At 46.0% G+C, this 21,821-nt stretch overlaps 1 protein-coding gene across 1 annotated transcript in view; it reads right to left on the bottom strand.

The window, feature by feature from the left end:
• The window catches only part of CTDP1 (CTD phosphatase subunit 1), an 826,403-nt gene that overhangs the window by 693,327 nt on the left and 111,255 nt on the right, over positions 1 to 21,821 (bottom strand). Inside the window, exon 6 of the mRNA XM_078687575.1 lies at positions 11,278 to 11,368. Within this exon, the coding sequence (XP_078543701.1) occupies positions 11,278 to 11,368 (91 nt within the window). The remainder of the gene's footprint in view (positions 1 to 11,277; positions 11,369 to 21,821) is intronic.

Raw genomic sequence — 21,821 nt, 5'->3', positions numbered from 1 at the left:
ACAATTACCTTCCAATACTAACAAAACTATCCGTCAAGCGGACAAGGGCGGATCATGGATACCAATTTTTACCTCAAGAATGTCAATGAACACGTGAATGATACCATCACCTACATGAAATTGGATTTGACCCGACTAATGAATTTTTGAAGATCCGGACTCTAATAATAAAAGCATCCATTGACTACGGTACTATTGGAACTAAAGAAAAAGAATATCTCATTAAAAACAATCCAGCCGTACCTTATATATACACATGATCCCAGAAATTCACAAAAACATCACCACACCTCCATTCAGACCAATAGTATCCACAATCAATTCCATCCACAAACAAATAGGAAAATACATATCCAAACACCTACAGCCGATTGATTGAAACATGTCTACTTATATCAAAGACACAACTGATTTCCTAAATATCTTGGAAGATTTTAAACCTACGTAAATACACCCGAGAAATGATTTTAAATATCACTGATGTCAAGTCACTTTATAAATCCATTCCTCACAATTTGGGTCTACAAGCAGTTGAATCTTTCTTAATGCACACCGACAAAGATGACAATTTGAAAGTTTTTTTATGGAACTTCTTCATTTCACACTATTTCACAGTTACTTTAAATGGCAAGAAGAATTCTTTATTCAATCTTCTGGAACTTCAATGGGAAACTGTGCCGCACTGGCATAAGCAAACATTTTCATGTACCGATTTGAACTGGATCATGTGTTAAATTAACCAGAGTGGACAAAATTTGATTATGTATAAAAAGGTACATAGATTATATTTTCATCCTTTGGAAAGGCACTGAAATTGCCTTATGACAAGCCATCGACAAACTGAACGAAGTAAATGAGAGAATCAGTTTCACATCGACCATTCACAGGCATGAAATTGCCTTTTTGGATGCACTGAGAGTAAACCAAGAAGGAAGACTAACAACTAAAGTATACACAAAATCTACCGATAGAAACAATCTTACATTTTACCAGTTTATCAGCCCTCATTGAAAAGGAATTTACTGTTTTCACAATTATTACGCACAAGAAGAATAGCATCAACTGACGAAGGGTACACAGAAAGTAAGATAACTATTAATAATTCAAGGAAAGAGGATACTCCGACATCATCTTACAAAAAGCTATGACGAAAATTCAAAACAAGGAACGTAGAGAGTTACTCATACACAAACAAAAGAGTGATGAACAACGATCCGTATTTGTGTCAACATTTTCAACCCGGAGCCAGAGAATCAAAAAGGCGATCATAACACATGATTTTTAGGGAATTTTCTCTCAACAACCCAGCGCACTCGCAACTACCAGGAATTACTCAAACACAAAGAAAGATGCACAGAGAGTAGTCACCGGGGAACTCTTCTGTGCAACATTTGTGGAAATTGTAATGCAATAATCAAGGGAAATCCGATATCACACCCCCTTAAAAGTACCCAAATCAAACTGAAAGTATCAGGTACATGTGACAGCAAAAAACTCATTTACATGTTAAAATGTCCATGTGGACTGGCTTACGTGGGCAAGACACAACGAAAACTCAAAACACTAATAATTGAACATAAGAGCAACATCTGTATGAGGAATACCAAGTCTACGGTGGCAACTCATTTTAATTCTCATAACCATAATCCCAGTCAACTTCGTTTTTGTATCTTAGAATGCAATCAGTTCTTCCAGGGAGAGATAATTCACAACACTTGTTAAGAAGGGAGGTATTTTTGATAAATCATCTTCATTCCATGCAACCAAAAGGACTCGATGAACGTTTAGATTTCAGTTGCCTTCTATAGTACCATTTACCATGTCAGAACATATAGACTCATTCATGAAACTCAGACATGCCCTTTAATGATTTTTTACATTTTTGAAAGAGTACAGATACCGAATTTAAATCATGTATACGCTAACCATCTAAAGATTTATTATATTTTGCATATATGACAGAGAAGGGGTTATGTGAGAATACCGATGTTGTACATAATGTATAAAGAGATAATGGAGACCTAGGTTTGTGATGTTCTGCTATCCATCGGTATACTTAATAAAAAGAACTATATAAAGAAAATGGTTTCTTAATTGACTATTGGTAGCATTGATGTACAGGTCAGACTAAGGCAATTCACTAAATCTTGGCATGCAACAACATTTACTGGCATGCCTTCAGTTGATTAAGTATGCAACACCTAATCTAAACACAAGCACTGACTGATGTATACCTGCTACTGTGATACAGAGGTATCCAAGCTAAGAGCAGGTTGCACCATTACCCAATTTATAACTAGTGTATAACACACAAGTTCTATACTGCAAGAGTATGGCAGAAGAGAACAGTACCTCAGTATATATCCTGAACCATCATCATCACTCATTTATTCAAGTTCTCCTTCAAAGGACTGTGTAGGAAGCTGGCTCTGTATATACTATACCAAAATGAGGTATAGTGTGCACAGAGTCCAGTGGGACCCCAAAGTTAGGCAGAGGTAAAGTTAGATAGCACCTCACTCTCTATTTGTGGTAGTGTATTCGAACAGTAAGCCAGTATCAGGGGACAGTGTTAAGCATTTGTTGTACACACTCAGTCAGCAAATGAATTCACACACTCAAAGACTGAACTTCAGAACAATTGTTTTTGTATGAAAATATTCTTTTAGTTATTTTATTTTCTAGAACTAAGCGAGCCTGGCACAGGTAAGCAATAAATACTTTACGGTAGTAATGCAGTTTGTAAAACGTTTGAATTGTAATTGCATATGCACTTTGTTTTGACTTACAGTATGGTTTCAGAAATGCAATACTTTGTAAATACAGTACATAGACTTGAATGGGCTTTTCAGTAAAATTACAGGTAAGTTACTTTTAAGATTACTTTTCTTACTCCGAGTAGTATACCTGGATGCTACTCTGGGACATTTCCTGTAAACAGGCAAGTAAAATTGTTTTCGTTAGTTAGTGCAATTTTAAAGAATTTCTTTAGGTTTTCAAACTACACACTTAGAAACTTTTCCAAGACAAACAGTCAATGTTATCCTATGGAGGAAAATAGTGTTATAGGTTTTGAGGTAAGTATTTGGTAGTGGGAGTTGAGGTTCTGGGGGTAGACTCAGGGGGTCCCACAGGGTCAGTGATGCACTCTTGTTACACCCTCAGCGGCACTAGGGCGGCCGGGTGCAGAGTTTTGAGGCACAATGCTATCCAATGGGGGATAGGGGACCTCCGGTTGGTGGCTGCTGACGAGCAGGCCACTTGGCTGTGGGAGCAAAGCTCCTGGACTTTAGCTCAGGGCAAATGGGGAAACAAGCCAGCACAAAAGGTGCTCCTCAGCGGCGCTGGGGGGGCCGGGTGCAGAGTGCTGACGCCCAATGTTATCCAATGGGGGATAGGAAGCCTACAGTTGGTGGCTGCTGACAAACAGGCCACTTGGTTGTGGGAGCAAAGCTGCTGGACTGTAGCCCAGGGCAAATAGGGAAAAAGTAGCACCAAAGGTACACCCTCAGGAGCACTAGGGCGGCCGGGTGCAGGGTGCTGTTTTGCTGTCAGGTGACCGGTTTTCAATGGGGAATCTCCGGTTTGCAAAGACACTGCAGGCTTGGGGACAAAGGTCTTCTGGGTGCGACCACCACTTTGAGAGGTAAGTTAGGAAGTTAGGAGTTGGTTATGCACAGTCGGTTTGGGCCCCCAAGGCTGTGGGGCGGCAGGTGCAGGGGTGCCTTTCAGAGTCGGATCTTCTTCTGCAGGTGTTGGCTGGAGGCTTGAGGCAGGTCAGGAGTCGCCGGATCTCAGGTTAGGATCGCTGGGGTGACCTCCTTATGGCGTTTGCCCATTTGAGCTCGGGCCATGGTCGGCAGGTGCAGAGTGGGGCTGATTTGCGGTATCCGGCCGGAGCCAAAGGTTGCAGATGAACAAATCCAGTGTTCACGGGAGAGACAGTCTTTGGGGTTGAAGGCAGGCAGGTCCTTCGAGGTTTTTGAGGTTGCTGGCTGCCAGACATACCGGAATTTCGCAGGAGCAAGTTTGGGGTGGAGACAGGCTGGTAGGGCTGGGGCCAAGTCAGTGGCGTATTCCTCTTGTTAGCTGCTGCAAGGCTGTTAGTCCTTCTCCTTGTAGTTTCTTCTTGTCTGAGGAAGCAAATTTCAGGGGTGCCCCTAAATACTAGATTAAGGTGTGTTACAAGTAGGTAAAAGGCAGGGACCAATGGGTCCCTCCCGGGGGTGGGTACACCCCCTATTATGCCACCCTTCAGTGGGAGGGGGGCATGAGCCTGTCCCTTGGTGGCTGAGGTCCCTCCATCTGCAAGATGGTGGGAACAGAGTTGTGCTTCACCTCGCCTCCCGCACATGAGCAGTGGAGTTGGCAGAGGTGGGCACACCTCTCTCCCGCACTTGTTTTTCCCGCCGGTTCTCCCGCCCAAAGTGGGAGTCAGAACTAGTGGGGACCAGCTTCTGAAAGCAGCAAGTGGCCTGGGGAAACTTACAAAGAGCGGCAAGCCTTTGAAGCTGCCCCTTCGTGAACCCTGGCCATCCTGGGGGAGGAGGCTTGGCACCTCGTCCCAGGATGTGCATTGTTTCAGGCCCCAGAGAGCAGCAGGCTCTCGACCCAGGGGTCCAGGAACGTGTCTGGTGGTGGCAGCTGAAAGCAGCCACTCAGCCTAGACACTAATGGTAAGTTAGTTTTCAAAGGGCATCTCTAAGATGCCATCTGTGTGAATTTTTCATTAAATCCCACATTAGCATCAGTGTGGGTTTAATGTGCTGAGACGTTTGATACCAAACTTCTCAGTTTTCAGTGTAGCCATAATGGTATAGTGCACCCAGCTAGAGGGGTCACTAATCTATGCCGGGGCAGTGGGTTGTAGGCATGGCACACAGATTTGTGCCATGTCAACTCTTCACTTTGTTCTGCACCAAAACACACAGCCTGCAAAGGCAGTGGGAGAGTTTAAGGGTACAGGACCTCTAAAGGTGGCACAATAAGTGCTGCAGCCTTTAGAGGCCTGCTCTGGTCCCAGTGACCTGGGTACCTTTGGTACCAATTACCATGGGCTGACCCGTGGCCAGAGATGTCAATTTGGTTTAGGCCTCATTGCAGTTTTAGTGAAAGAACATAGGCCCTGGGTACCTGATTAGCAGGAGCCCAGGCTACACTCAGTCAAAGCACATCAGCAATTCAGCAAAAAGTGGGGGCAACCGTGCAATAAGAGGGCAATTTCTCACAGACTGAACTTGCATAGACAGAGAAAGTGAGGTTGAGCATTTTCTCAGCTGTCACCTTAGCTTGGAACAAACTACCGCCCTCACCCTTTTGCACTCCCTAACACAATTGACTTCAGATTCTTTTTTTTTTCTTAACATGAAGAATTGCTGTACATACACAGAGCATTGTATTATATAATAATCCCTTTATTTACATTTAAAGTTCTTCATCCAGTAGCAATTAGTATCCAGATTAGTAGTGAGCATATTGATACTTCAAATCCCACCTATAGTCCTCAATATATCTGCCCTGCCTTCCAGATTCCTTCCAAGTAGAAACTGCGAATATCGGGCACCGCCATTCCCCCTTCGAAGAACCCTCTCTGGAGCTTGCTTAATGTTATGCGTGGGGCCTCCCCGCTCCACATTAGTACCCGAATTTCTGAAATCTACCCTCCGAAAGAAGGAGGGAGGCACCTCGTATGGCGAGTTTTGCAACATGTAGTCGTGGAAGAGCCTTCATTTTAAAAAGAGCAGTGCGTCCCATTAACGTCTGTGGGAGCATGTGCCAGTGCTTTGCGTACACCATAAGCCTGTCTAGTTCTCACACTAAATTCTGATTATGAAACACGTTCGTATCCCTTGTGATATAGATCCCTAAGTATTTTAAACTTTCCTCTGGTACGGGTACTGTACACCAGGATGTTAAGGTGGGGGGCGCTCCTCCGGAGAGAGGAAACAATGATTTGACCCAATTGACCCAGTTGATCCGGTACCCTCGGTATTCACCAAATAACGGAAGATCAGTAGGGTGTGGTCGAATTATTGCCGCAGTTCCTTCACTTATAATAGAGTATCATCCACATAGAGAGAAATTTGGTCTTCCCATTAGTCTCCTACCGGGATCCCCCAGATCAATGGGTCCTGCCGCACCCACGCCGCTAGTGGCTCCAGGGCCAGTGCAAAGAGAATTGGGGAGAGCGGGCACCCCTGCCTGGTACACCTCTGCAAGGTAAACGTACAGGACACACAGTGGTATTACCCCTCACCCTGGCCAAGGGTTGATTATTTAGGAGTTTAACCCAGGTGATAAATTTGGACCAGAGGCCACAATGTATGAGGACCGCATACAGATGGTTCCATTCCACGCTATTGAAAGCCATACAAGCATCTTAAGATAGGAGGGCCGCCTGTTGACCAGGGTGTGCCCTAGTTATATCCAGTATCCCAAACAGTCGACGAAGGTTCAACCTTGTGCTTCGATGTGGCATGAATCCCAATTGGTTCGGATTAATGTCTCAATCACTCCGGCTAGTCTGGTGACCAGGAGCTTGGCAAGCACTATTACTTAAAAATTCTGAAGTGAAATGGGCCTATATGTTCCACAACTAGTGGGTTATTTTCCTGGTTTTTGTATTACTGTCATCACCGCGGTTAGTTGGTCCGGTGGAAGTATACCTTCTTGCAATGCCCGATGAAACATATTTAACATATGTTCCACTGTTACATCCAACATAGCCTTATATAACTCTACTGGCAGGCCATTAGGGCCCACTGCTTTTCCCGATTGTAGGGCCTGTGATTCTGCACTCCTTTCATCTACCGTTAGGTCTGTATCTAACCTTTCCTTAGCTACCTTTCCAAGATGTGGCATGAATAAGTCGTACAGAAAAGCTCCACAGTCCTCGGCAGAGTGCCTGGAGTGAGATGTTTAAATCTTTTCGTAGTATCAAGCGAACTCCTCTGCTATCTCCACCCTGGTTTCCTATTTATTCCCATTCTCGTCTTGTAACCCGGGAACCCAGTTGCCTTTCCTCTGCCTCTTATCTACCCACACCAGCAGTTTATTGGCCTTATCACCAATGTGGTAGAGCCGGAGTTGTGTTGCCCCCACTAGTGCCCTGGCTCGGTCTTCAGCTAGGTCTTTGAGCTCTTTCTGTCGGACTCAGAGGAGGTGTCTCTCCTTATCTGCATGGGGATCTGTCTGAGCCTCCAGACGAAAAATATATTTTTCGAGAGCAACACATTTAATGTGTTTCTCTTTCTTAATGGCTCCTATTCTCGCCTGCACTCGATCTCTAATGACCAGCTTGAAGGCCTCCCAAAAGGTCACTGCGGAGTCCACTGCTCCCAGGTTCTCGTAAAAGTACTGTTCTATCCAGAACTGTATTTCTTCGCTAAAGTCTTCATCTTTGAAGTACCAAGGTTTGATTCTCTGTGGCAGCGTATTGTCCTTCCCCGGACCTACTAACTTCACTACTACTGGGGAGTGGTCAGATATGCCCCTAGCTATATGCGTCGCTTCTCTGAATTCTCCCAGTCCCGGGACTTGTGTAATGATATAATCTAGTCTTGAGAAGCTCCCTGTCGCCACAGCTAGGTGTGTGTATTGTTTTGTGTCGTGGTGTCTCCAAATATCCCCTAGGCCCAGGGCCTCCAGGCCCCCCCCCCCCTCCCTTAGCTGGACACCCTGTCAGGAGATATCCGTCCCGGTTGGAGTCCTGCTCAGCACATCTAGTTCCGTCGAGACAATATAATTCATATCCCCCCATGACCAGTCTACCCCATGGCAGCTGTAATAGCATGGAGCCCAATATGCCCAGTGTGGTTGACTGAAGCCCCAGTGGCAAATAAACAGAACAGAAATTAAGTCTCTCCCACTCCCACATCCCTCTGAGTGCTGTGTTTCTACCGAGTTCATCGGACCACTGGTTATGTCCTACGAACGGAAATGGGTATTTTATCAGAATACCAACCCCCCTGGACCCCGAGGTGTATCCTGCAGGTGCCCGGAGAGCGTAGCCTTATCTATTTAAAGCCTTGCAATGATTCCCCATGAGGCGAGTCTCTTGGAGGAGAATTACATCTGGGGCATAGCGCTTTATAAATAGTAGTACTGTTGATCTTTTCAACTTTCCATTTAGGCCGTTAACATTCCAGGACCAGATCTTAATCGAGGACTGGGATTGTCTATAGCTCCCCATCTTCACATAGGTTCACTATACAAGTCTCGTTCTCCGGATGGGTTTCCCTAACCACTGCTCTCCTATTCTCGCTCTTGTGGTACAGTTCAAAACTAAGATAACTATCTATATTTTCCCTCTCCACCATGCTACCCTGCTGTTAAGGAAATCCCAACTCTCCAACCTGCAGAGCACCTGTCGCCCCTGTATATACATTTGAGTTCTAGCTAATAGATTGAGGGGCAGTCGATCTAGAAGGACCAACAAACAACTACGTTATAATTTAACCCTCCCCATCCACTTCCAATTTCAATTGGTAGTCCCTTATATATCTCAGTTCAATGTCTCTGCCAACATTGTTCTTTCGTACACCTCCCAAAGTCTTGGTGGTTCTGGACGCCCTTCTGGTATGCTCCAAGGCCGCCCCCGTGTGTGTCTCACATCCATACAAAGCCTCTCCTTCACTCATTCGGGTATGCGCTTGTGATGCCTGGGTCATTAGGACTCCATGAGAAAGCTTTCTGGTTCGGTTAGATCGCTCGCTCCCTCATACCATTCATTGATCCCGTTCTTCGACTGGTGCCTCTATCTTGTTTCTTCCTGCTTGTGCGCCAGCCCTCTAGCCAATCCCATGCTTCATTCGGTGTTGCGAACTTTCCTTCTGCTATTACCCTCAGTCTAGCTGGAAAGAGCATCATATATTTGAGATCTCTGAAGCGTAGTTCTTTTTTAACAATGTCAAAACTCCTTTGTCTCTGCACTTAAAGCGTGAAATTCAAGAAAAACCTAATGGTAGAGTTCTTGTATGGGAGGTCACCTATTACTCTGACGGTGTGGAGTATTGCATGCCTATCGCAGCGGTTGAATATTCTGGCAGTTATGGGTCTCCTGGCATGGAAAGCAGCCCCGGCACTCTATGAGCCCTCCCTATAGAGAAAAACTTTGAGAGGCGTGTGGGCTGCAACTTGTTAAGGATAAGGTCCTCTAGGAATAGGTCCACGCTTTGCACTTCAGCTCCTTCAGGCACCCCCACAACCCTAATGTTTCTTCTTGCTCTCCCTTCCTGGTCTTCCAGCCATGCTGCCATCTGCGTTGCTTGTTGCGTTATGGGGAGAACTTCCTCTTCTAGCCATTTCGTTTTGTATTGAAGCTGGTTGATGTTAGTCTCTGCAGTGGCCACCTGTTTGTTTAGTTTGGATAGATCGGCTCTTATTAAGGTGACCTCCACCGAGAGAGTCAATTTTAGGTTTCAGGGAGCCTTTTACGTCCCGTATCGCTGCCATGATTGCGGTGAGAAATGGCTCCCCTGCCTCATCTTCTTACCTCTGAGCAGGGGATCAGGTAACTGCATAGTTGTCCATTTGATTAGACTGGACTTGGTCCGCCCCTCTTGGCTTCCGCATCTTCCTTATGGATTCCGGCCCGTCTAATAGATCTGTGCCAATGCACTCAGGCTCTGGAATCTTCTCCCCTCCCCAAGCCAACTTTCAGTTCCAATCGTGTAGGGCCTTTCTTAATCACAGCATTTCCAACGTTTGTGTTCCGCCAGGGAGTGAGGCTCTCTCACTAGACCTCTACCCTTGGACTTATTTTATAGGGTAGTAATTGATTATTTCTTCTCTCGGCTCGTTTCCATTGATGACAGTATATCCCTATAGTAAACCTCCTGATGCTTGCGCCACCTCCCTCCTCCTCCGTGTGGCCTCCTGGATGCTTAATGAGCGCTCTGGCTCACCTCTTATGTGTTTCGGCCTCTGTCCTGGTTGTGACGCCGGTCGAATTCGCCCGTTGGTTGCAGCTGCCCGGCCCAATCTGCCTTCTCACCGCCCCTTACGGGCTTCGCTTCAAGTCCATCCCCAGACTGGCTGACTCACGATGGGCCCATAAGCAGCTGCTTTCACCCGGGCCACGTCTATATTTCGTCGCCTCTCGGTCTGGCTCACCCCTCGCAGCTACGCTCACCGGGTTCCACCTGCGCCTTCTCCTTCTCATGGCTTCGGGTGCTTGGTCCCGGATCTTCGCTTTCGCCAACGTCAATTGGGTAACGGTTACTCGAGGCTATTTCTCACCTCCAATCGCTGCTTCCATTTTGCAATATTTGTACAGTCCCATGGGTTCTTTTGATACCGCGATCCCAGCGCCTATGGGGACGCTGGTCTAGGCCTGGCTGTGAGCCCCGTGGACTCACCCTTCAGTCACGGCGGTCACCCGTCTCCATTTCGGGACGCCGGGATTCCTTGGATCAGCGATCCAGGTGCCAGATAGGTTCACCTCTCCCGTTTCTTCTTTCTGGGAAGATTGATCACCACCAGGGGCCTGGATATTTGTCGGTTTTAGCAGGTCTGGACGGGAGCTTCACTACCCTGCGGCCATCCTGGTCCGTGACCAAGCCACAACCCTCACTTCAGATTCTTAATATCCAGTTACATACCCACCACTAAAAGAATCTTAAATGATCAAGCACTATTTTTGAAAAAACATATTATAACATAACACAAAGTTAATAACGGTATTGCCGGAGTGGAAGGTGATAAAAAGAAGAATCTGCACATGGTAAGTGGTAGCAGAAAGATGTCAGGCAGAATGTAGGGTTGCCATTTCAATGGACACACTCTTTCTACTTATGGGTTTACATTTACAATTTATTACGTCCATTGGTTTGAATCAAATAATTAAATTGAAGTTAACTAAGACTACAAATTCAGATGCAAAAATTGGTAACAAATGTAAGTCCAGGACTTGAAAAATTGCGTCCTGCTGACATGGAGTAATATGGTGAGCACGGTGGATGGTCTCATTTTTCTTTCCAAGGGATCTTGGAGGTACAGACCCAAAAATAAAGGAAGAGTAGAGCCAGGCAACAAGATATAGGATTATGTAACCCAACCAAGAAGTAAACAATTGTATTAGAAGGGAAAAAAGCATTTGCTAAACTTTTACAATTACCTCTACAAAAACAGTCTCTGCCCACCATTTCATTTTGAAAACGAAGCAAAAATGCAGGTGTAAAGAGAATACCTCTGCTGAAGTGTTCATTTCTTCAGTTACCCAGAATACATAATTAATATGACAGACCAGTGATTAGCAAGATACCCAGATATACGTACCGGAGATTCCCAGTTTTAGAAAATGGATCAATGCATTCATCCCGTGACAATATCCGATGTGAAAAAAGTTTCTTTTCAGGGTCCAAAAACCCTACAATTAAGAAAACACGCAATAATAATTTCCTTCAACATTTATTATCACACTTTTCTAGTGCTGGTTAATAGCTCCTTCTAAAAACCTACTGCATTCACCATAATCTACTTCCACCATTGATCAGTTTCATGATACTTTTTTGTCAGTTGAGTAAGCCATTTGCAAAACAATTCAGTGAGACATTTGTTTATACTTCGTATGCATATTATTTCCTGTATGCATTGGTTAGTAGAGCTGCCACAGCTACCCACAGAATATTTTATAAACCAAGAAACCACCGACTGAAGACAGAGTAACAGATTAGGTACAGCTGGGATTAAGGAATTAGCATCAGTGACACACAACACTAAGCTCCAAAAGGAGGACAAAGTTCGGACTAAGCAACAAGGCTGATCATAAAGGGGACGTGGAGGAGGAAGGTTGGGCATGAGGGAGGAGAAACAAGGTGAGAATACCTACCTGTGGCACAGAAGAAGAGAGTGAACACCTGGGATCAGAAGGAGAATGCAAACCTCATACACTTGGAAAGCTAGACAACAGCAGTATAAATGGCAAGACGGAAAGCACAAGGCCTTTGTCAGCAGAATTTTTAAGGTGTGATGAGCAGCAACAGGGATGGAGGGAAGAGAAGAATGAGCAGTGGTGGGTACAGAATGAGTAACAAGGTTTCTTAGAACCAAAAGCTGGTCAGAAGACCAAATGTGAGAATGGAATGAGCAACAATAAACTGCGATCTAGCTCCTTTGGCATGGAGAGGGGCTACGAGGGTTCTCTAGGAGGGAGATGCTGAAGGCCCAAGTTTGGAGAGGAAAGACTATGCAGCAATAGGAGGGGAGAAGCACAAGAGGCATGAAACTCGGCACTATGTGAAAAGACACAGTATAAAGCCAGAGAAGAGCCTATGCAGGGTTATCAAACCAAGAGGGGTTAACAGATTAATGAGAGACAGCTAACTATTAAACGATGGTGGTGAAACAGGCCTACTATGGCAGCTAAAGGCTAAACATCATGGGCACAAAAAAGACCTGCAATCCATTTAATAAAAAATGTCCATGATTTAGAAAACAAAAAAAGGATTCCCGTAAAAATAAATGTTATTCACAACTTCCAAAGATATGGAATTATATACTCACAACTTCAAAAATGTCACCCTGTACCTAGACAGCAGTTTTCAATAGGTCTCTAATGCCTGGCGCAATTAATTTTACAGGTCTGGAATTAAAGAGTAAATTACTACAATGTTGTAAGAGACCACCTTCTTCAATTGAGCCTTTGAGTATATTACTGTAAACCTACTCTTTGCACGGTTATCAAATTGAAACTTTTCTAGTCCTGGGGGCTTCTTTTTAAAAAGCATCCTCTTCAGGAGGTGCACGTTTAATTGGCTCAATTCAAATGAATTAAGAGACTTCAACTTCCAGAATGCACCAACTATTTACACCAGGGCTAGAAATAAGGTGTCCCATGAACAGGAATCATGTAGTCTGCCATATACTATTCTTTAAAGGTCACAGAGAGAATATGATCTCTCCTGATTACATTTTGGGCCAGATGTGGGAGCCGTTTAAAAGTCATAAAAAGGTCAGATTTGCAGAATTAGTGTTTGCGTTTTCAAAAAGGCCTTTTCTCATAAACACGTAACCAGATCACAATATAGGACAGCAACCAAATTCCATTTAGGTATTTAAAAGGGCCATGTTTAATGCGTCCTTTCCAAATATCGAATCGGATTGGTATGTCAATGTTTTGCAACTGACTTCCGGTCACAAAACAATCTTTTACTACCTCCTCAAAAGAGGTGGTCAAGTATTCGCAAACAGGGAGAGGGTCCCTTTGTGAAGGTTTACAAAAACATTTAATAGTAGGGCGTGGTCCCATGGACCACTGCCTACTCCAGAAAAATGAAATGTAATTTGTTTTCCCAATCTCATCCCGTATTGCATTAAGGATAATGTGTTGCACTTGAAAAGAAAAAAAAGGTGCTTTCTTTAAAAGCAATTGCAGACATGGGGGTCTGCTGAACTCGGCAGGCCACCATCCCTGTGATGGCTGCAATTGCTAGTGGGTCAGAAAATGTGACATACCACTTTAATAATCAAGAGGTAGGTGGAATTTCGACCCACTAGGAATCTGTAATTAGCACAAACGACGGTTCCCAAATTACCACACTGGTCGCAAATTGCAACCAGTATGTTGCAACCATTTCATGGTACATCTGGCCCTTTATTCGTGCTCTAAGAACCAATGTTGTAATTCTTATAAATCCTGTATATACTACTGCTTACTTCCCGACAGCAACATTGCAGATCATCAGTCTAAGTTAACACATAAATAAACATTTCACATTCCTATTGAACCTTTACTGAAAACTGTAACAGAAAAGAAATCAGTAACTTGAGTTGCTATCACCCAATGTACTGGTCTTCAATTTATTGACCCTGTAAGGATAGAAGGCTGACCCTCTTAAGATGCAAGGCTTAGTCAGCTTTGGCAAAATTCAAACCCATGACGTATAGATTACTACAGGTGTCATACAATTACTATACAACAAACAGTTAAGAAAACAAGCATTGGCAAAGCCAATAGGTCTCGCCTTTGGGACCTTATAAGTGTTTAGCCATTCAACGGTTGATGTTGCACCAAGGATAATGTGCTGCATACCTAAATACGTATAAGGTCCCAAAAACGAGACCTATTGGCTATGCCAATGCTTGTTTTTAAAGCAACTGTACTAATAAATTCACATTTACTACCAGAAAGCAAAGGTCCAATTCCAGGTTATTACCACAGTAAAGTGAAATTTACTCTAGCCATTGAACCACTAGCACAACAACTCAGAAAGAGCACATCTTAGGATCCAGGTAGGCTGAGAACATTGAAGATAATGTATCCCTTTCCGATGAGGATCTCCTCGTTTACTTGAGTAACCCTGAGATCTACAGGGCAATACAACAGTCTAAATATATTCGAGGAACACTTCAGCCTCAGAATAAATGTGACCAAGATTATTTCCCCTAAATCACACAGTAGCGGAGGGAAGGAAGCATGACAGAGAAGATCATTATTTATGAGAGATTCTTCACATACCTAGACATTGAAAATGCAAAAAATAAGGATTGGTTTCAAGAAACAAGAGTGTACACCCACTGCTAGACCACGTGTGTAAAGGCACACTTCAGCGGTCTAGACTCCCAGTCTCAATATAGGGGAGAGTTTCCTTCACTAAGATGACACTCCTATCTAAAATCATTGACATTCTTCATAATTATCCTTTTTGCATACCACTGTCTTAATATTAACTCAACAACTCGTCTCCACCATTTGTGTCTCCTTCCCTCCCTCTCCTCCGTGATTCTTTTGATTCTAACTGATGTAACTATGTATCCTGTAACTTGATGATTAAACTGATGTAGGTACCTACAGCGGAGCCCGAGCAACCTTGGCCGATGCCCGTTGGAGCGGTCCTATGCAGCTATAGGGGTGTCTGGCCCCTTGGCCGTCACCTACCCAGCCGGTCATCTGACATTGTCTTCCTCGTCTCCCCGGTTTGTGTCTCCTTTCCTCCCCATCCTCCCTCCTCTGTGATTCTTTTGATTCTAACTGATGTAACTATGTATCCGGCAACTTGCTGATTAAACTGATGTAGATACCTATCGCGGAGCCCGAGCAACCTTGGCCGATGCCCGGTGGAGCTGTCCTATGCAGCTATAGGGGTGTCTGGCCCCTTGGCCTTCACCCAGCCGGTCATCTGACATGGTTTTCCTCGTCTGTCCGTTCTGGTCTCCTTTGCTCCCTCTCCCGCTGTGTTTCTTTGATTCAAACTGATGCAACTATGTAACCAATAACTCGCTGATTCAAATGAGATAACTATGTATCCTGTAACTCGCTGATCCTCATGTAAAGCGCTCTGTTACCTCCGGGTCTAGCCAGGGCTATATAAAAGTTTGCAAATAAATAAAATAAATGTCTGAAAATTGAAAGTGTGATTTAATCATTCTGTATTAGGCATGTAGCTGCCCAGATACATGAGAAATGTAGTGAAGGGGGAACAGTGGTAGGATCACAGCTAGGACATTGAAACCTTAAGTTCTTGAGCGGTCTGTTTAGTTGGTGTAAAGTTTCAGTAAACAGCAAAACATTTTCTAACTGTAGGTGGTTGCCAATGAACATATTTTCTTTAGGAGCAGGTTTCACAATTTTCGTACAATGATGGTCCACCCAATCAGGGGAGAGATGATCTGGAGTGAGACATTTTTGTTTCTTAGATAGCGCCTTTGGAAGTATAGACCAACTTATGAATGTCATAAAAGAAGTCCTGTTCCCGGAATCACCCAGTGGGTGCAGTGCCGATTCTATGATTTGCGAGGCCCTGGGCCAAAAGTGAATGCGCGAGGCCCCTCTAATTAACTTAAGTGACCCTATTCTGAGACACCGCGGGAGGCTCATTGTACAGGATGCTAGCGCCCCCACAGTTTTAACTTTCAGTCTACAAGCAATTCTCACACTTCCAGCCTGATATGTGTGAGAATTGCTTGTGGGCTAAGAGTTAACACTGTGGGGGTGCTAAAATCCTGCACAATGGGCCTCCCGCAGTGTCTCTGAATGGGTCTCCTTGCAATTGGGACAGGGGGAAGCATACTCCCTCCCCTATGCCTCCAGACACCATCCCTGAGAAGGGGGAGGCTCCCATGGCCCTACTTGCAAGGAGACAGTGAAGAAACAGGGCACACGATCGGTTCGGGCCCCATGCTGGTGGGCCGATTGCGAGTGCGAGTGCTGCTCACGCTTCCCATGCCTAGCGCCGGCCCTGAGTGGGTGGTCTAGGGATGTTAGTGTTCGGAATTAGGTCAAGTCCTATTTCAGTGACCATGGTCTGACATCACATGATCATCCAGGAATGGGATAAAGGTTTGTCCTACCTTTACTTCCCTGCTTGTTATTGCTTTTGTGTGGGTTCCTGGTTGCCGATTGCTGATTCTCCAAGAGTCTTTCCTGTAATCCGCACGGGCTTGTGAGGATTATTTTGCTCCCTTTGAGACTCTTTATATTTTGCCCTGTCCTGGTGTTCTTTCCCTTCCCCCCTGTTTTTTCCCCTTCCCTGGTGTAGTCGTTGAGATCGTCCTGCCCACTTCCCTCTGTTCTGGCGTTAATGAAGTACTCGTTTTAGGAGGCTGGGGGGTTAATAGGGGCTCCTGTTTACCTCCTATTGTTATGCCTTCGTGTAGTTTTAGTAGCGGTGAAGCGCGGTTGAGAGGCGATTCCGCTTGGGGCTTCTGCTTCGTTAGTAGCGTCCCGCTTTTCTTACAGCTCCACATCGTTGTGCGCGGATATGACGTTTGTTTGGGTCATTCCGCGTTAGAGTGCATACTTCGTTCCAGCAGTGTATGGGCTGAGTGGGTGGAACCCAACAGAATAACAAGCCCACGAAATATCGCACTGCCCGGACGAGTATGGATGAGGATTCAGGGAATCCCATGGGTGGGGGTACGGGTGTTCCCACCATGCAGGATGTAATGGGAGCTTTGGCAGCTCTGCAGGCGCAGGTGCAGGACTTGCGGCAGGAGAATGTGGGCCTGAAGCAAGAGTTAGTGGCGGTGAGGGCCAGAGAGCAGTCGCAACACAGAGGGCAGGGACCGGTCATCCAGCCCGCAACATTTTAGTACAGTGGTGGGTCGGGATCTAGTACAGCTGGAGGTGGGGTTCCTATAGCAGTTACGGTTAACTCCCCTGTTGCTGTACCTTTGGCTCCTCCTGAGAGGTTTACTGGGGATAGCGACAAGTTCGCCACGTTCATGAACCAGTGCCAATTGCACTTTATGTGCAAACCAGGAGCTTTTCCCGATGACTCGGCCAAGGTCGCTTTCACTATTTCATATTTGGCTGGTACTGCTGCTCAGTGGTCTATCCCTTTAATGGACAGTGATGTTCGCGTATTGTATGATTATTCGGCGTTTAAGGAGTTGATGCGGGGTCTGTTCGCCAAGCATGCTTTTATGCAAGCGAGTGATGCGGAACTCCTGAAGTTACGGCAGGGCAGGCAGGATTTACTAACATATATAGCCACATTCAACCGGTTGGTGTCTGAGACTCATTGGCCAGCGGAAAAGAGGACTTCCTTGTTTTACCAGGGTCTTTGTGAGGAACTCAAGGATGTGGTGTCACAGGTGGTAGATCCACCTGAGGACTACGCGGCGTTCATTGACCTTGAGGTTAAATTAAATCATCGATTGACAGAGAGGCGTGGGGAACGTAGTCGTTTTCAGGTAACATGAGGAAGTTATGTTAAGACGGAGGCGAAGCCCGTGGGGGACAGCAAGACAGCGCCTGAACCTATGGAAATAGGAGGGACGAGAGGGCCTTTGAGTCCGGAAGAGAAGAAAAGGAGAAGGGAGTTAAACTTATGTTTGTATTGTGGCCAGGGAGGCCATTTTGCCAGGGAATGTCCTGTGAAACCTTCGGGTGTGGGATATGGTAAGAGTAGCATTCGTCCAGGTGGATGGACACACTGGCCATCAGGAGGAACGGAGGAGACAGTATGAGGTACTGGGGGCAGTAGATCAGGCACAGAGGCATTTTATTATCAATGCCCATCTCTTGCTTTCTGTGCATAGTCAAGTCCCTGTGTCAGTATTGCTTGATTCCGGTGCTACTGGCAACTTCGATATATCTTTGGCTGAGCAACTGCAGATTCCTTGTCACTTTAAGGAACAGCCGGAACCTGTGAGAGCCATAGACGGTACCGAATTGACATCAGGTTGTATCACCCGTCAAACGGTTCCCTTACGGTTATTATGTGTAAATGGGCATTCCGAAGCAGTGGTATTCGATTTGATTGACGCCCCTTCCTTTGGGTTGGTGTTGGGGTTGCCCTGGCTGCAAGAACACAATCCGAAGATCGATTGGGTGCAGCGTTTGGTGACGTTGGATTCCGCTCATTGTTTGAAGCATTGTTATGTTGAGGCCAGTGAGCGGATCCACCCTTTGTCCTGTGCGGTGGCTGAGGTGGGCTCTGTCCCTTTTTCAGCGTTTAAGGATGTTTTCGATAAGGGACATGCTCAGGGTCTTCCCCCGCACCGGCCATTCGACTGTAAGATTGATCTGGTGCCGGGTGTCCCGTTGCCCTGTAGTCGGATATACGCCTTATCGGAGCCTGAGGAGTTGCATCTTAAAGAATATATAGATGAGATGTTGAAACTGGGTTACATCCGTCCCTCCTGTTCGCCCGTGTCATCGGCGATCTTCATTCCGAAGAAGGAGGGGTCCCTGAGGGCCTGTGTGGACTACAGGGCCTTGAATAAGGCAACGGTGAAGAATAAGTACCCTCTTCCACTCATCCCTGTATTGTTGGACCAGCTTCGCAAAGCCACGGTATTTACCAAATTGGATTTGCAGGCGCTTACCATCTGATACGGGTTCGACCTGGGGATGAGTGGAAGACGGCTTTTAAAACCAAACAGGGACTGTTTGAATATTGTGTAATGCCGTTTGGCTTATGTAATGCGTCAGCGGCGTTCCAGTTCTTTATTAATGAGGTCCTTAGAGAACAACTGGATAGAACTGTCATCGTCTATCTGGATGACATCCTCATTTATTCAGAGAAGGGGGCTGAGCATCAAGAACACGTGACACAAGTGTTACAGAAGTTACAGGAACATCATCTGTATGTGAAATTGGAGAAGTGTCAGTTCAGCACCCCTGAGGTGGAATTTCTGGGGTTTATTATCTCGGCCGACGGTGTACGGATGGACCCTAAAAAGATACAGGCCATTGTATCCTGGCCCATACCATCTACTGTGAAGCAAATTCAGGTGCTCTTGGGTTTCGCCAATTTTTATCTGCGTTTTATATCACATTTCTCCGATATAGTGGCACCCATGACTCGCCTGTTGCGGAAGGGGGTTCCCTTTGTATGGTCTGTTGAGGCTCAGGATGCTTTCCAACTGTTGCTTAAGCAGTTCACTTCAGCACCCGTATTGGTGCACCCTGATCCTGCCCTGCCGTTCTTTGTCGAAACAGACGCTTCCATGTGTGCGGTGGGTGGGGTGTTATCCCAACGAGATGAAGGCACTGGCCATATGCACCCCATCGCCTTTTTCTCTAAAACCTTGTTGACGGCGGAACGTAATTACACGGTGGCGGAGAGAGAATTGTTGGCCGGGAAATTGGCTTTTGAGGAATGGCGTCACTATTTATGGGGTGCCCGGCACGTTATTACCATCTATACTGACCATAAAAATCTGGAGTTTTTTAGATCTGCTAGAGCTTTAACACCTCGGCAGATGCGGTGGGTTCTATTTTTTAACGAATACGACTTCGTCATTACGTATAGACCCGCAGCACAGCAGATCAAGTCCGACGTTCTTTCTCGGATTCACGTCGATCTTGGGGAAGTAAGTCCCCTGGGTGAAGTCAGGCCCATGATTGATGGGGAAAGGATCATTGGGGTCGTAATAGCTGACGAATTCCCTACTCTGGTGAAGGAGCGGTTGTGTCAGATGGATTTGGTTCCTTGGTTATGAGTGCCCCAGGTTGTTACACAGGACGGATTGTTGTATCATGGGAGTAGGTTGTTTATACCCCCCGTCTTGAGGGAAATGGTTCTGGAGTGGTGTCATTCCTCTGCATTGGTGGCGCATCCCGGGATAGGGAAAACCAAGGAGTTATCCATGAGATGGTTTTGGTGGGAGTCAATGGCAAAGGATATACAGAATTATGTGACCGCTTGCCCTATATGTGCCATTAATAAGCCTTCACACTGTAAGCCCTCTGGTCTTTTGCAGCCCTTGGAGGTCCCTCCTTCTCCTTGGCATAACGTCAGCATGGATTTTGTGACTGATTTACCATCTGTGTCTGGATTCACCGCCATATTGGTGGTGGTGGATCTATTCACAAAAATGGCGCATTTCGTTCCGCTACCCAAGATCCCTACGGCTAAGGAGATGGCTATGGTGTTTATGTCCTCGATTGTGAGAATGCATGGCTTACCGTCTGTGATTATCTCTGACAGGGGGGCTCAGTTCGTGTCTCATTTTTGGACTGAGCTTTGCTTGGTGCTTAAGACCGAGATACGATTGTCCTCAGCATATCATCCACAGTCGGACGGTCAGACCGAGCGCACCAATCAGACCATGGTGCAATATTTGAGGTGTCTTGTTTCGTCTTTGTCATGTGATTGGCTGACTGCTCTTCCCATTGCGGAGTTTGCTTATAATAACAGCGTGCATTCCGCATTGGGTAGGACACCCTTTTATTGCTCACTGGGGTACCATCCTAGGGCCGTAGCTATTCAGCCCACCGGGCATGTGCCAGCCATAGATGATGTGTGTAAGAGGTAGAGTGACATCTGGGGTTTGGCCCGAGAGAGGTTGCTGGAAACCAAGGTTGAGATGAAGCTTCCGGCGGATAAACATCGAGCCCCTGCTCCTGCCTATAAGGTGGGAGATCAGGTGTGGTTAGCTTCTCGTAATTTGAGGATGCAGGGTTCCCGCAAATTGCAACCTCGGTATGTGGGTCCCTTTACAGTGATACAGGTGATTAACCCGGTGGCTATGAAGCTCCAGTTGCCGCAGGAATATAAGATTCATCCTGTGTTCCACCCGTCTTTGTTGAAGCCCTACATACCCCCGGCTCGGCCGCTGCCCCCGCCCCCACCCTTGGTAGTTGGACAGGTTGAGTTTGAGGTCCATGCTATCCTCGATTCCAGAAGAAGGAGGGGTCACCTTTATTATCTGGTTGATTGGAAGGGATATGCTCCGGAGGATAGGACTTGGGAGCCAGCTGGGGGGGTGCATGCACCACGTTTGGTTCGGTTGTTCCATAGGCGGCATCCCCTGAAACCCCGCCCGGTGGGGAGGGCCATCGGGGGGGGGTACTGTTAGGAATTAGGTCAAGTCCTATTTCAGTAACCATGGTCTGACATCACATGATCATCCAGGAATGGGATAAAGGTTTGTCCTACCTTTACTTCCCTGCTTATTATTGCTTTTGTGTGGGTTCCTGGTTGCTGGTTGCTGATTCTCCAAGAGTCTTTCCTGTAATCCTCACGGGCTCGTGAGGATTATTTTGCTCCCTTTGAGACTCTTTATATTTTGCCCTGTCCTGGTGTTCTTTCCCTTCCCCCCTGTTTTTTCCCCTTCCCTGGTGTAGTTAGTGAGATTGTCATGCCCACTTCCCTCTGTTCTGGCGTTAATTAAGTACTCGTTTTAGGAGGCTGGGGGGTTAATAGGGGCTCCTGTTTACCTCCTATTGTTGTTCCTTCGTGTAGTTTTAGTAGCGGTGAAGCGCGGTTGAGAGGCGATTCCGCTTGGGGCTTCTGCTTCGTTACTAGCGTCCCGCTTTTCTTACCGCTCCACATCGTTGTGCGCGGATATGACGTTTGTTTGGGTCATTCCGCGTTTAGAGTGATTTTCGAGTGCATTGATTGCCGGTTCAGCTTTCCTGTCCCCCGTTC

Source organism: Lissotriton helveticus, chromosome 4_1, assembly GCF_964261635.1.
Source record: "Lissotriton helveticus chromosome 4_1, aLisHel1.1, whole genome shotgun sequence".
NCBI classification, from domain to species: Eukaryota; Metazoa; Chordata; class Amphibia; order Caudata; family Salamandridae; genus Lissotriton; species Lissotriton helveticus.
Note: the sequence above shows the minus strand (reverse complement) of the source record. Positions and strands in the feature narration are given on the sequence as shown.